General features: G+C 42.0%; 1 protein-coding gene across 1 annotated transcript; it reads right to left on the bottom strand.

The window, feature by feature from the left end:
• Positions 1-941: 941 nt before the first annotated feature.
• On the bottom strand, positions 942-13807 carry LOC111226027 (E3 ubiquitin-protein ligase pellino homolog 2). Its single transcript, XM_022751103.1, has 6 exons — positions 13503-13807; positions 7975-8104; positions 5546-5647; positions 4410-4607; positions 4041-4229; positions 942-3870 (listed from the first exon to the last, which is right to left on the bottom strand). The coding sequence occupies exons 1-6, from the start codon at positions 13577-13579 to the stop codon at positions 3292-3294; spliced, it is 1275 nt and encodes a 424-aa protein (XP_022606824.1). The 5' UTR covers positions 13580-13807; the 3' UTR covers positions 942-3291.
• Positions 13808-16591: the final 2784 nt, after the last annotated feature.

Genomic DNA, 16591 nt, shown 5'->3' with positions numbered 1-16591 from the left:
CAGAAAAATAAAAGCTAAAAATTGCTCACAACTGTGCATATTTATCAGGCATGTTTTATGTACGATGCCTGGATTTAAATAAATCTGGAAATAAATCTAAGAACAGTATAATTAATTTTAAAATATGCAAAAACAAAGACATATGGAATGCAGAAGATAAATGTCTAACTTTAAATATATAGCCTACATACATCTCCTCTGGTAGCCTAATTGCACATACAGAGGATTTTCACAGGGGCATATATACTGTACACGCATGTCAATTTAGTTAATTCAATTTATCTCATTTCAGATGTATTTGGGATGTATTTATACTTTAGTCTTTTCCATTAAAAAAAACCATCAAACTTCCATTTCTTTGCTCTGTGTTTTTGGCTTTTGATTGCCGCAGGCACAGAGGTTTAGTGCCCGTAGTGCCAACATCTCTATTGTTGAGGAAATAGTGCCCTCCTGTGGCTTCAAAGGGAAACTACACCTTGCTCAGAACACCAGGGAACGTTACTCATGCTATCATTTCTTATGGTAAATATTAAGATGAGGTTGATAAGATAGAACATGAAATGTGAATAAAATAGACTTCAAGAAAACTCTTCCCCTTATCTAAAAGAAAAAATAATGTGTTTGATAGAGCTATCAATATTCAGGGCCATTTTGGCGACCAAGATAGAAGAGCAATGCTCATACAGAGGAATGATGAAACACATATGTAACTGTGATTAAACATTACAGCTGCTGTGTTGTGTGAACACAGCGGAGACATCTGGAGTTCAAAGGCAGTAGATGAATAAAAAGGAGCAAATTCTTATCAACTGCACATACCTTTTTAAAAATCAGTGGATCATTTTGAAATTGCCTCAGTGTCCCAGAACATTACCGACAAGTGTAAATTTTTACCAGACTGTCAGGCCTGAAATCAGAGAGACAACCAACTCACTCTAGCATATTTTTAAAAAATATTTTTATTCTTTGCAAAAGAGGCATTGGGAGCATCAGTGCGTTCTATGGCTTGTGTACAGAGTTCCTGTAGGAGACAAAATCATAGAACAAGCCCTTGGGTGAACTGAGGGCCCCACCCATGTTTACCAAGGAGGAATGTTTGAGGCAGCTACTCTGCAGCTGTTACAGAACACGGTCTGAAGCAACGGGCACAGTGTTTGAGCTGAAAGTGTTTGAAAGGAATGCTACTGTACAGTATGCGGCTTGGTACTTGACCCTGCGCGGCAGTTACATAAAATCTGAGGAAATCAAGTGATCCGGAAATGCTCTGTGGTATGAGCGAAGCGTAATGCTGCTGATACTTTTTAAGAATGCAAAGTATGTTTCTCTTAGGAAGGAACCAAAAACAAAAATACTCCAGCAGTCCACCACTGCTGTTGAGATTTTATCTTTGTTGTGAAGTCTAGGAGCCCTTAATCATGGTGGATTCTGCCCCTCAGCAATACCTCTGAATTTTATTCATCATACTTGGAAGAACATTTGAATGCTATAATAGAAACATGACTGTCAACATCTCATCATTTTAATGCTCACTACTGTAATTGATAAAGTATCGGCAGAATGAATGCCTTTGACTACTTGATGTAGTCAATGGGCACAGTCTGGCAGGCTAACATCACAGAAGAATGCACATATTCGTCCCCGATTCTTTAGTTTCAATTCATCTGCTACTTTGTTGTGGACAACTTGACTCATCCACATACAATAGAACTTACCAAATTTGGCATTGGGTATGATAATATCATTATTCCCATGGAGCTGGTGCGTGCAACTGAACAGCCTTGACTGTAATCCAGAGCTGTCAACACTCCACCATAGCAGCAGTTTGGGTTTACATCTTGCATGTGGAGAGAAAACAGCTCCTCCTTATATTTGGTATAATCTCTGGATGCTGCTGAGACTGTGCCCAGGTTTGAGAGCGTATAAATCATTGGATCTGACCCAGCATGGGATAAAGCTAACAACAGTGCAGACTGAATACAGTACATGTGTGGGGTAGGGACATAGCAAGCTAGCAGGCTAGCAAGCAGGTGTGGTTATGGCATAAGGTTGTACAGTCCCAATGTTAGTCTTTCACTGCAAATAGGCCTTACCTGTACCTTTAACACCAATGAGAAAGAGTTGTATAATTGAAGCACCACCAGTGAGGAGAGTCAATGTGTTTCAGTACATTCATTGTCACACCCTGCGAGCTTGGTTTATTTCCTGTGTTCTCTCTGGTAGCGGTTTGGGTGGTGGGCGAGATCATGGAGAGGGGATTGGGGTGAAATGATGTAGGGTGATGAAGACAAGAGCCCAAGGGCACCCACACAGTCCAACCCGCACACACAATCACACATGTACGCACATACTCACAAACATTCTCACACACATATTATTTATGCAGGAGAAAAATATATTAACATTTGCATTACAAAAAAGTACAAGGGCCTCAGTGTAGTAAAATACCTCTTCTGTCAGATAAAAACGTGGAGAAGAATCCATGTGGGTTGTCATTTCCTTATGTCTTCTGTATGGAAAACTAACTCTCTCTTTGCCTTCAACAAAATAGCTTTTCTCATTTATGAAAAATATTCCCACAGTTAATGAAAAATACCCCCCCACCCCCTTTAAAGTTTGTTCAGCAAATGGAAGCCATCTCTGGAGAGCTACATGATCTAGATGCCATTAGCGGTTAAGGCCAAGAGGCCAATGGGGAACACTTAACTAGTTAGCCATTAGATCGCAAGTTTCTCTTGGCTTCTCCCAGCCAACAGTCCAGCTGTCTGGCTCTGTAAAAACTTTGTCTCAGACCCTCCAGGAACTAGCCTATAAAACCTTCCCCCATTTTCCCCCAACAGACCCAACTACACCTGCTCACTATTATCTGGTTCAGTTTGATTCATGAGTAAAAACGATTCATTCCTCCTACAACCTTAATCCTACGGCCCTCTGATGGAAAACCAGCAGGCATTGTAGTTTAAACAGCTCAGTGCTGGAGCCCTGTTTAAAGCGGTTGGTTGGCAGGACAGCTGAAACAGTATTTCAGTCTGGCAGAGCCAGGGATCTGTGGTCCAGTGTGCTCCACATCTCAGTATCCCACAGTGGCCATCCAAACAGCCACAAGAGGCCCTGAACAATCTGTAATGGCTCTCTGTTGTGTAGAATCCACAGCATATGACCAGAAGTTGAGAAGACTTACTCCTTTCCACAGCTGGCTTACATGAACAAAAGAAAGCACAAAATAATCTGAACAGTTTCACAGCATGTTGGCATTCCTGTCTAATCTTCTCTGCCAGAGCAGGACCCTTCAGCTCAGTCCACCGGGCCCTGGAAGATTAGCTTGGAACAGCCCTGAGTGAGGCTGAGCTGGGTGGCACAGAAGGGGCAGGCGGCGTGGAAGGCGTGGGTGCCATGGGGCAGAGGGATCTCCGCCCAGTACTTGACTGACTTCTCTGAACACACGTGTCCACATGGCACAAAGGCGTGTGTGGGTGCACCTGTGTCCACGTAGAAGGCCGGCTCACAGCCCAGCCACAGTGGTACATAGGGCCCCACCACCCGGCACATGGGACACTCTCGCTGAGTGTTGGGCTCCTGCTCCGAACGGTGGCCCCAGTTGTGGTAACCGTGCACGTGGCCACACGCCAAATACACCCAAGGCTGCTTGTCCTCCAGGGAGGAGAGGGCGCGGCTGCGTTGCATGCTTGGGAAGGCAAGGGTGTTGAGACCTACAGGACACTGGGGCCGTGCTGCGTTGATCTCCTGCCTGAGAGCCTCCAGGTGCTTTTGGGTGGGAGTGTGAAAGAGGCCTTCTGCTGTACGCCACAGCAAAGTAGCTCCACAAAGATCCACCAAGGAGCCATCCTGCAGTATATTACTCTCATTCTCCACCTGCAGGTGGTGATGTAGCAGAGACAGATTTAGTTCAACTTCGCAATAAAAACAAAGAATGCTTATGCCACTCATGTGATCATCATCATCGTAACAGGATGTGTGACTTGAGAAACATGTGCTTCAGTTATGTCACAGTATATGTAGTCTCTGTGTTTGAAGATACTGACCAGTTTGCCTGGGGTCTGTGCTGAGCGAGTCTCTCTTAGTGTATAAACATCACCACAAACAGAGATTTCTCTCCATACGCCGGGCTTGGACTCTTCTGTGAATCCACCCCTGGGGTGCATTACCAGCACGCCATTGGTTGTTAGGCCGTCCATGTGACCGTCAGGGTTTTTCCATTTTGCAGCTTTTTCCTGTAGGCAACACAGAGCACAGATGATGATGCAAACTGATGTGCTGTGTCGCATTCAACTTTTTTTGCATAACATTACAAATAACAGAATTTGCATTTGTTTATGTGGTTACAAAGACAGAAGACATCAGTGTAGATAAAGATACTGTATATCTACCATTGTACACTAACTAGTAATTACCCCTAGGAAGATGTTTTTGGAGGAGTCAAACCCGGCTGCATAGATGCGAGCAGTGTAGGGGGGGTTGCGCTCACAGACAACTCGGCAGGCAAAACGGGAGATGGTGCTCTGTGTGATGGGAGTCTCCTCTCCCTCCTGGCCTCCTGCTACTGTGTCAGTCACCACAAAGTCGATGGGACTCTCTGTGGAACGCCCAATCTACAAAACACAGTAATTTTATTACTCAATCATTAAATTAATCAATCATGCTATATTGTTGGTCTTTTGTGACCCTGTGTCAGTGAATTGGCATGAACATGGACACTAGCAGTGGTTTCTTTTTAATTCCCTGCAGACATTTAAACTGTGAACTGTTCTGCTTCCTGGCAGTTCAGCCTTTTGCCAGTGTGTGGCGGTTTGACATTTGAATGATACTGCAACAGATCTTGTTGCTGTGTGTGTGTGTGTGTGTGTGTGTGTGTGTGTGTGTGTGTGTGTGTGTGTGTGTGTGTTAAAAAATGCTGAGACACGATACACTTTGGTACACAGAGTTCAGTACAGCAGCATGTTGTTGTTATATCGGTACATCTCTGAAGAGAATCCAAGTTTCTATTCTTTTTTTGTTCAAAAAGAATATTTCAGGCTTATTTTACACAGACCACAGAGCTCAGCAGTGAAAAATGTCCAAACATTCCTCAAGCTGAACAAACAGAGGTAAAAATAAGCATTTCCCCCCTTTCATTTCCTCATTTTTAAAATCCCAAATTGTCCTGAAGTCCTATTTTTTGAATGGTTACCCTTCTCTGCCAGGTCTTAGTGTCCATTTATTCAATATTATTTAAAAGACACATGGACACAATACAGGCCTACATATGATGCACGTGCTGCAGTGCTGACTTCCCTGTGGTCATCATCTTCTTGCTGTACATTCAGATTAATGCTACAGACAGAACAGTTGACAGTACACACACAGGGCACATGCAATCCCTGGTGGAGGATAAGGTTCAAGAGGGGAAAAGATAAGAAAATGTGTATATATTTGGACCACATAGTGGTTAGTACAATAAATCAAATGTAGAGGAGCCAATAGGATGTTCAAAAAGAGTAACACATGCAATCCTCTTTACATGCAACAGTGACATTAAACTGGCTTTTACCTGAAACATGTCTGTGTCTTTATCATGGCTGTACTCCACCACTACCGTCTGGTTCCTGGACAGCGTGTAGGAGATGCTATGTTGGCCTTTACAATTCACAGCCTGAAATATAACAAACACATCAATATATTACAGCACATGAAATACATATAATCTGGATGACAGAAGTATGAGCACAAACACAAGTGTTTTGTTGTTTTGTGTCATAATGATGTCAGGAGAAATGATGTCTCAGTTTGTGGCTTTAACACCGGATGTGAGAGAGCCAGAGGTTCGCAAACAGGAGCTATGCTACCAAATGCCTTGTGCAATCACTGAATGATTGCTGAGCCTACTCTTAACCCAACCCAACCCGACTATTAAAATGCATTGTGTTCAACTGATGAGTCAGATCCTAACAGTCTACGACAGCTATAGTGTTTTTAGAAGAAAATGTATATTTGTCCTTATTTTAATCCTGTTACTTAAAACTAAAAACTCCCAGGCTTTTTATCATGGTGAATTTTGTTACTGTGTTTTTTACAACATAAGCTAAAGCAAGACCTCTTGTGACTTTTTCCATAATTTCCTCATGAAATTACCAAAAAGATCTGTGGCAGGAATTTCTGGAAGAGGAACAGAGAAGAGCGCGTAAAGTCACACTCCCGTGACAGTGACCATAAACTGCCCAGTGGCCTCAGTTAACACAAGCTCGTCTACCAGCTGAGCTGCCTCAGTCACTGTAGTGAGGAAGGGTGGGTTAAAGCCACACAGGCCCAGCTCCCATCAACACTTTACCACATGCCACTATCATCCCACTCTAATCTGCAAACTCCATTTTCCAAACACCCCCCCTTTCCCTCTCTTTGTCACGTGCAGGAGGGAAACAGTGAGAGAGAAAGTGGGTCATCAGCGCTGCCACACTCTGCTAAAACATCAGAGACAGACGGGGACAAATGTCATCATCACATGCAGTCTTGTCTCGACTGCACTGCTACCAACAAATGGTGCCCCACCTGTTCAACGGCTAAAAGAAGTCTCTACACACTCCAAACAGAAAGCTATATTTTTATAGGCACAACACCACACCCCCAAAATTTCACACACACACCCTCCCTGAGTTGAAGGAGTAAAAATAAAAACACCATCATGGGCCAACCATCCCCCAAAAGAAAGCCAATGCAAGCAATCACATGCACAAATGAAGTAATTGAGATCAAGTGGCGAGATGAGAAAGCAGGGGCAGGATTTGAATAGGAGGCTGGCAGTGGCAGCATGGGAGCTTCTCATTATCTGTCATGAACACCAGAGTGTGCACAGACACGTGAGCTTTTCCTCTCAGCTTCTCAGCGACAGAGTATTCTCAGTTCATTTGTATGAGACTGCAACACTGTGAGGGAACAGGAGTAGGCTGGTGGGGACTGCCAGAGAATATAAAATAATATAAAAAAGAAAGCTCTCCTCAAATCAAGCACACCATCCTGCTTGTTCCATGAGGAATTGCTATTTTTGACCATGTGTACAGCTGGAAGCCTACTGCGACAACTTCCTCCTCAGTTCACCCTCCTAATCCCAGGCCTGGTAGCACGGTGGCAGAGAGGAACAGTGTTAAAAAGGGGAAGATGGTCACAGCAGTTCCTATCTCTAAAACAGTCTGTCACTAACTGTTAAAATGGCATACTTTGCTCAGTTTAGCTGTGCCGTAAAGACCAGTGCAACATGGTTTGCGAAACAACTTGTAGTTGTGAAACAGCAGGAACATTGAGCTCAAACTCGAATGGAGCGATGCACAGTCTATGTGATGAAAAAGCCCCAGTCACAGAAAAATCCTCTAAGCAGATATCAGGAGTCAAGTTCCACAAGGTGAGTGTAACCTGAAACAGAGTGCCTTTGGCCAGCAAGCTAAACTCTCTACAAATGTCTGAAATACTGGCCTCCAAGAGGTGCAGAGGTAAGCAGGTCCTCCAGCTTGTTTAGCAGTTTTGCTTGGGAACCAAAGGCAGGAATGCAGGGAGGCAGACATGTTAAACTGGATGGGGCAGTTTCTGGCAGGCACTCTGGTGCAGAGAAAAAGCTATGGGGCTTGGCTTGGAACTGCAATTGTAAGGGAAATGTCAACATTAAGGTCTGCCAACAATAATGTAAAGGGGCTTTCTGCGTGTTCTATAAGCTACTGAATAAAAAAAAAAAAAAAAAAAACATGGTGCTGCTCTGAAAAAGTCAGTTTTGGTTTTGAGGATCTAAAATCTGCTCAGTTCAATAACAATATGAATTCAAAATGACCTTAATGCATTGACAAAATTACTCTTCACTCACTGTTTCAGTTATTTCTTTACATGTTTGTATACATTTTGTCTAAATTATACATCAAAAGACAAGCAGAAATGACTTAATTCCCACGGAGAGTCTCTTTATTAAATCACTCATTCATCTTTCGATCTGTTCTGTACCTTGCTGGCCTGGGGTGTGTTGAGGATGTGCACAGTGCTCGGCTTTACACCATTGGCTTTGGTCCTCCTGTATAGCGCAAATCTGCTTTTCCGTCTACCCCGATCTCCATTGGGCAGAGAGCCATTGTACCTGTCACAGAGGGGGATGGGGTGCAGGGAAAGAACAGCAAATTCACTTTAATTTTATTATTTTTTTTTACAAAAATGCAAACAGTTTTTGTAGCTGCAAAAAAGATGTGTCTAATGAGATTTACAGGCAAAATTCTTGTAATCATATAACAAGTAAACATGGAGAATTAAAAACATTCATGCGTTTTGAAAAGGAGCTTTGCCACGCATTACATCACTGGCAATCTAATGCACCCTATTAGCAGTCTAAGCGTTACCTTGGATAATGTCTCTTATTACATAATGCACTCTGGTGCTTGTGATTTCAGTGAGCTAGCTCTGTGTAAACGGCAGCTGTTCTTTTGCTCTGTGTTCCAAGCAGGAACAGGTTTTAAGATGCACGTCAGGTCTGCTATCACTTTGGGCACGCGTGCAGTCTGGGTGGAGAACTGGCTCACATGACTGAAACACATTCTCTCAACGCTGAATTTTATACACTGATACAGACAGCTCTAAGATCTCAATTTCAAAGCCTCGGCTCCACCAGAGAAGCATCTAAGAGCCTTCTCAGTGCTAGATTCTACTTCTGCCCTTCAGTCTGCTGTGAGGCACCTAGCCTAGGCTGCTCCTTGTGAATGAGGAAGCCCCTTCCGGTAGGACTGGTCCTCTCCCCATCCACCAGCTGGTTCCTACAGCTGGGACACCCCATGCTCTACTCCCATCCAACACACAGACCTTCTGTCACTCCCATGTAACCACAGTATGCTGAACAGACACTTTACAAAACGGAAATAAATCTATTTAAAGCCTCCGGTTTGTACAGCAGTGCATTTCATGAGGGAAAGAACTCAACCAATCACTGCATAATCTGACATTTCTACTCTTTGTTGCAACACAAATGCAACGGTAGCAACAAGAGCCTCCTTCTGCTCCTCCCCACCCTACCTCCCTCCAAAGCTAGTCCACCTGTCCCATGTCTCCACACGGCTGGCCAGGCATGGAAACACATGGACCCAGTCAGCACAGTGCACAAAGCTGGCCTGTAGGACAAGCCACCCACAGAGACCTAGAAAGGCACTGGATGATACTGTGGACAGAACTACAACTAATACATTGTAGTGGATAGATAACTGTTATACTGTCTTAAAATGTTTAAATTATCCATATAGTCTTCAGGTTTTACTTCCAATGTTGATTATTGTAGAATAGTTATTTTCTTTTACATGTTACTTTTAAAAGAGATCTACTCTGGTAACAAGTGTAAAACAGAAAGCACATCAAAATTAAAGAACAACTAAATGTTAAATTTACTCCTATGGTGTTTATTAACCAGAGCTTATAAACATGTTGATAATCTTGAGCCTGAAAGAGATCCATATGGGATAGAAATATTGATTATCTCTCATTAAAAAACACACTTTAAAGCTAATTTAACAGTGTGCTGCTGACTCTATATTCCAATTTTATTAAGCTTGTCCTAGAAACTCCCCATCTAAATAAAGAGCAGCTACAGTAGGCCTACATATTGTTCAGATTTCTATTTAGTTGAGTGGGCCTATCAGCTGGATACCTGTGCCTGGATGTCTCACATACAGCACACAATCAGATGATATGCAGCTTAGCATTTTTGCCATGCTGAATTCTAACTGCTGAATATAACCATGGCTCTCTGAGCAATGGCACACATGCCTTCTATTATTCATCATTACATTGAGGAACAATATTCTGTCATCCAGGAACCACTACCGTCACATTAGCTAGGACAGGCTCTTTAAAGCTGTGCTCCAAATAATTGTGATCGCTTTCCCTTTTGACCTGTGCCAGACAGACAGCGGATTTACCTTCCAATACTTTGGAGCAGGGATTAGAAGACTCTGGCGTATCACCTATCCTCCAGGGTTGCATTAAGGAGCCAACAGCACCTCCTACCTCTTATGCTAACATGAAAGGATAGTGTTCGCAGGATGAGATATGCTGAGTTGTTATAACACTCATTAGCATGACACAGAGGCAGGGTGGCCTAAAGGGGTCACACAAGGTGCCACAGGGGTCAAATAATGCTGCAAACAAGACTGCAGGCTATTAGTGTTTCATATAGGTCAATTTAAACTGTACAAATTCATGTCCAGTGCATCCACACTACATGGGAGACAGCCAGATGGCAGAGTGAGCAAGGACAGTATCAGTCAACTAACTCAGAATCAAGCTGCTGTGGCCTCAAGTATCCATCTGACTGATTTGACCTTGCACAAGACACTGAACCACACATGCTCCACCTACACTCGGACCTTGAGAAAGGCAAAAGAATCACACTTCTCCTTGGAAGAATAAAGGAAAAATCAGTGCCAGTTTGTACCAAAGATGTCTCCAAGTAGATTTGCACACTTCCTTTACCGAACGTTTCTTGAGAGAGAAATGTACAAAGTTCAATCAATAGGCCCAGTCTCTCCATCCACAATGGACAGAGGAAGCTGAGGAGAGGCAAAGGCTGGGTCCTGATCAATCCATCCTTTCATTTCCAGGATACCCACACAGCCGCCGCCGCCCCCCCCCTTTTCACTGACCAGCACCAAGCCAATCCGCCCAGGCAGAGATGGGGGGCAGCCATGCAAGTAATAAGAGCCACCTCGGTCGTGGCAACAAACCACTGAGGGAACTGCTGCTCAAACAAGCTTTGTTCCATGCTGTCAGCTATCTTGTCTACCATCAGTTTTATCAATGGGATGTGATGACATGGCAGTGATTATACACCCATCACATCTGATTCAAATATGTGTCTTTATGTCAAGAGAGAGAACAAAAGCATCAGCTTCAAACATGCCACATGTTCAGCCCGGGGTAATAAGCAGTCAGCACTTTTCGACCCTTATAATAAGCAGTATGACTGTAATTGTATGGGTGGAGGGCAAGGGACAAAACCACACTAAACCAGGCTCTGTATATTATCTTCATTAGCATCTTTTTTCAAGTGCTTTAAACAAACACTATATACATGTGCTACCAGCAGCACAGATACCTAAAAATGTTTCTTTTTAAGTTTAATAACTTTCAAAAGAATTTCAGTGCTGTCCAAACTCCAATCACTGATGCCACAGCAGGTGTTTATCATCATCTGTTGCAGCTGCTGCCCTTGACAGTTTATCAATATATACATGATTGTTTACAATGATAACTGGCTGCAGCTTTTCCTGAACAAATCCAGAAAAAAACACAGTAGTGGCTTTGAAATAGTTCTGACGTAAACAAAGAAAAAGCCCCACAAGTATTTACTTGGTGGCAGGATGAGACATGTGTACTAATGCCTTTTTTCCTTTTGTTTTTTTACTTCAGCAGATTAAGGCTGAGTATTGTTTGAAATTTTGTGATAACAGTGATATGATATGATAGTTTCAGTAGCAATGCCAAACCCTCTGAAACCTTTTCGAGAAGAATAAGTGTTTTTGCCTTTTTTTTTTTTTAGAACAAAAGAAGCCAAAGTGCTCACATATTGAATAATGTCTAAACATAGTACAAGAACTTTGCCAAGTGGTTTGCAAAATTTGAATCAGGATCTTTTATGAAATTTCAGTACTTCACAGTATATTCGAAACAAATAATCGATTCATCCATCGACAGAGAATTAATAGGTACTTACAATCAATGTGATCAATAGTTTTTCTTTCTGGTAAAAACAACTTTCATTGGTTACAGCTTCTCAGTTGTTAAAGTTTTCTGTTTTTCTGTTTCACTAAACTGATTCTCTTTGGAATTTTGACTGTTGGTTGCACAAAAACAAGCAATTTGAAGACTTCATTCTGGTCTTCAGTAAACTGTAAGTTATTTTTCAGACATTTTGGGGCCAGATGTTTAATAGAGATAGTAATTTTTAGACTAATTAATAATGAAAATAATCGTTAGTGGCAGTGCTATTTGACTGTTTTCAATACTCTGTGCTATGGACACATTTTGTTTGGTACCAAAAAAGTATTGAGGTTTGATACATAGCCTTTTAAAAGATTATTGGCAGAACTTTCAGGACCAAGATTCCAATGGTGTTTTGATATAAAATACTCAAATCTGTGACAAAAAATACAGTCAGGTTTACTGATATAAACAAAGACGTACAGAAATAAAACACAACTAAATTATCCACCAGTGCTTGTTGCAATCACTACCTTACAGAAAAGTTACCTTGACTAAAAAGTCTTTGAAAGAAAACTGCCCTTACAAAGAGCTTTCAATCTTTGATAGAGACTATTGTAAGGTAATGTGACAACACAAAACCCGGGGAGACAATATACATTTGTCCACAAACTGTACCATACCATCTATACTGTGGTAGCTATTATCTAGGGTTGCATCAGGCCATTGTGGGCATTATTGTAAATCAATGTACAGCACTGTTTTCTGGCAATAGTTTGATATAAATTTGAATGTGAATGTGATTAAGTGCCTTGATTTTGGAAGTGTTTGGTTTGCTAAACTAGCCAAGAACAGATATGTCATGTTAAGTCATTTTATCCATGAACAGTTTCCCATTTTAGTATTATGTGACAATTCACATATATTGTTATAGAGGATTTTATCCATATCCCCCACTTATGGGCTGATACTGCAAAATCCTGGTAACAGTTAAGGTCCCCTAACTGACCACGTGACCAGCAGACATTAGATGAACATTAAGAAATCAAGACTTTTGTTGGGATAAGCAAGGTGTGATTTCAAACTATTTAATGCAACAATCATGTCAGTCAAATCTAGCTTCTTGGAAAAAACACAAACCTAAGCCTGGTAGTGCATGTGAGCCACACAATATAAGTTGTATGTTATACAGATGTAAGGTTGTGTGGTCTGAGCTACAGATAGTTTTGAAAAAGGGAAGAACCCTGGGGGCTGGGGGAGGGGGCCATTACCACTTCCGAATTCCTTAAACCCCATGAATCCAACTTTAAGGTAGGAAGGAGTGCCCCGGTCAGAGCTGCTGAGTATGAGATTCATTTCACCCGAGTTACTAAAGTTGTCCTGAACGTATCTATTCCATGGACATCAGCATGTTCAGATGGGCCGAGCCAGCTGTTTTATTGCCGGTTAGTAGGTAATGAAACATCGCCACCGACTCGGCAAAACGAAAATGTACATATTTTTGATTGCGCACGTGTCTGATTTGTGGAGTAACGTGAGCGAGTGAATTTCTCAACTGGGCTTTACGTATTTTACTCATATATCTATAGGTTTGTTTATGCATAACAAAATATTTGGCTTAAATAAACACAAGGTATTGCTAATTCTCACATTTTTTAGAACTTACGGTCGCGTAGCTAAGTTAGCTGCTGGTGCCCTGTTGAGAAACTTCCTCAAGATAAATACTCGCCATCACGTCCACTGTGAAAGTGTCCAGAGTAAAAATATCCCAAAATGAATATCACAATGGCTCAACTTACCCCAGCACCACCAGCTCCCCGTATTTCACTGGGTCTTTGGACGGGGCGCAGTGCTCCTCTTGGCTTGACGAAAACATGAGGCTTCTGGCTTCACTGTGTATCGTTAGCTATACAGTAATAACAGCGGCTCAAAAATCACGAGGAATTCCCTTCAAAAAACACGACACGCTCTCATTTCATATTGTATATCCAGCGGCATACGTCGGTGTGCCCTAAGGAATCCAGTTTTCTATAAATAAACTGGTCTCAAACTTCTTTACCGTGACATGGCAAAAATGTAACTTACTTGGCGGTTGAATCCGCTCTGAAGCAGATACAAAAACAGCGAGGAGCAGGGCCGGAATGTACCATTCTCTTGTTCTTTACTTTGTGTAGGGGGGTACTTCACCTTGCGTGAGTTTAAGGTTGTGTTTCTGACAAAACTATGTTGTATAAAGTTATTTAAAGTTATTCACTATATCAAGTGAAAATATGTCGCGCTTAATTTATTCCAAAGAAAACAAAACTATTGAACTCAGAGAACAACTCTCTTCTTGTACCACCTCACATGGTTCATGGATCGCACCTTGTGTTATGTAAACAAAGAGTACAATCTGGGAATTCTTAAAGGGATCATACTTTTCCTGATATGTTTTCAAAGTTTCCAGCCTCCTATATCTGACAAGATTAAGGTTGTACACACTTTTTAGTCGTAACATCCTCCTCATATACACATTACAGGACACAGTTCTGTTTCAACAAACAGTTTTAGGAATCACATCATTTTATTGGATATGACTACAGTGTATAAAGTTACACAGTCAGCCTACATAAGGTGGGGCAGTAATAGTGGGAAACACATGGGAAAAATAATCATCCTGGTACATTTCCTGATTGGGATAATTTGGAGAGTGCAAGGATAGTGAAATCAGATTTGCTCATGTTGGTGACCCCCCTGGGCCGTTTCAAGGGCTTTATTTTATTATGACTTTACTGCAGTTGGCTAATGCATGTGATTGATTATGCAACCTAATGACATCACTATTTATCAGCAAGCCTGGAAGTTTTATTTCATCGATCATTTTTGACAATGTCATGCTGTTGTCAAGCTTCCCTTTTTCATCTCTCCTTTTGCATAAAGTTGGTTGCAACCCTCCATACATATGCTTATTTTTTCTGTAATATCTTCTCATGTGAGATGCACCTCAATCTAATAATAATAATGTCTAGTCATTAAATGGTAACTGAAATCACTTCTTTTGAGAAGGACTCACAGACTTTCTAATGTAACCAAATGTCCACACCGTATGTGAAGATGTCAAGAACTTCTCAACCTCCAATATCCCACAAGTCCAGTTGTTCTCACACCTTTCTGATGAATGTGCCACTTCTCCACTTTTGTCTGGCAGTCTCATCAACACTTTACTGCTTCTGTCTTGTTTTCACAAGAATCTACATGGATGGAGGTGAGGTGCCCTCACTGCTTCGGGCCCCTTCAGAGGTCCTGTTGCCTCTGCAATTATGGCCCTCTATTTGAACTGGTGTTCAGTTTCAAAGTGTAATAACGCCTGACATAAAAATAAAAGGTAGAGGGTGTCACTGGGGCCCATGGAGGTACTTCCCTCCCTGCTCTCCATTTTACAACTTAAACTCTGCAGTACAATAATAAAACATTGATGTATTTTTTCATTTGTAAGCAACGCAAATCAGATTAATCCACGGCATTTGTTAGTTCTGTTCATAGCTGCACATACTTGTCCATTAATAGTACAGAGGAGTGAACTCCAGCTTCTTCAGCAGTTGTGCACAGGGATCAAGCTGCATTAGGCCTTTAACTACAGGCCTAGGGGCTGGCCTTAAAGCTGTGGGTATAATGAATGTTTACTGCTCTTTTGTGTCACTGTCTCTTTCCGCTTTGCTTTCATCCACTAGGCATTGTCTGTGTAAAAGAGCACTACAGTCTTTTCTGTGTCTGTTTGACTCACCCTTGCATATAAACACACACACAGTAGAGTTGGGGGGTGGGGATCAAAGACTCTCTAGCACATACCACACTGATGGAGAGCAGATGCAGGGAGTGGGCTGCTTTGCTGAAGTTGTGCTGGCCTAGTGTTAGTGCAAATCTATGTTTAGGAGGAGTCAAATGTTACCAGGCAAGAAGCATGCAGAGCAGAAGCCGAATGCAACAAGTTAAATTGCGCAATTGAGACTAATAGTGTGAGCAATGGTGACATAGGAAAGACAAAGCCCCTATTAACTTCCTCACTGCTCTTTGCCAGACTTAACACATTGGTCACGAGACTGTCTATAAGTGTTTAACACAGTAACCTCACACAGATTTATCTTAGGTTTCTCCCACAACCTGTTTTGTCATTTACCCCCATAGGATGACGTGTCAGGTTTTTCCGAGAAACAAACAGCTTGTTAATTTTATTCAGAGGGATCACATTTAAATCCAAGATTGAGTAATATGACTCAGACACTTTACAGGGGACTGTGTACATATGGTACAGCACTCTCCAGCAACAGGCTGTAAAAGGCGCTCCCTTTGTGAGCCAGTTACTGATGAATATGTTGAAGATGCAGTGCTGCCTGTTTCGTCGCGAGGTTTCCATGAAGGTAAAAGCCAGATCTCCATCAGCTGACTGCAGCATGACAGTGTGGGAGAATGCGAGGAATGTGCTGATCCCATGTTGCTCGCGCCCCTGACCTAACCCCCCCCACCCCCACCCCCCGGCCAGCACAACAGCCCTGTTGTTTTAAAGGCCTTTTAACATGCAAAAGATGAGAGCAAGAGGTTTCTGTCCAGATACCCAAATTCAAGTCAGGTCGAGTGAAACAGAACCTGTATTTGTCCTTTAATTATTATAGAAAGCTAAAGATACATCTAAAACAGTAAGAAGAAAAATCACACTTTAGCACATCTATGCATCTTTGCCATACATGTGCTAATGTACTTTAATGGCTCCCAATATATTTTCATAATCTTTAACTCAGTGTCAATTGGTCAAATGTTTTCCCAACATTACAATCAAGGCAGGAGTTGTCCTTTGGATCATTTCATCTACCATTTATTTTCACTTCCTTTCATATCACATCTTACTGATGGG

This window comes from Seriola dumerili, unplaced genomic scaffold (genome assembly GCF_002260705.1).
Source record: "Seriola dumerili isolate Sdu_G_001 unplaced genomic scaffold, Sdu_1.0 BDQW01000149.1, whole genome shotgun sequence".
Lineage (NCBI taxonomy): Eukaryota > Metazoa > Chordata > Actinopteri > Carangiformes > Carangidae > Seriola > Seriola dumerili.
This window is presented reverse-complemented; position numbering and strand designations above follow the sequence as displayed.

Excerpts from the sequence above, each read along its gene's own strand:
- LOC111226027 (XM_022751103.1), bottom strand. The coding sequence starts at position 13,579 with ATGTTTTCGTCAAGCCAAGAGGAGCACTGCGCCCCGTCCAAAGACCCA. Across the intron at positions 8,105-13,502 it reads GGGGAGCTGGTGGTGCTGGG|GTACAATGGCTCTCTGCCCA; the intron begins GTAAGTTGAGCC and ends CCTCTGTGACAG. Across the intron at positions 3,871-4,040 it reads CACAGACCCCAGGCAAACTG|GTGGAGAATGAGAGTAATAT; the intron begins GTCAGTATCTTC and ends CACCACCTGCAG.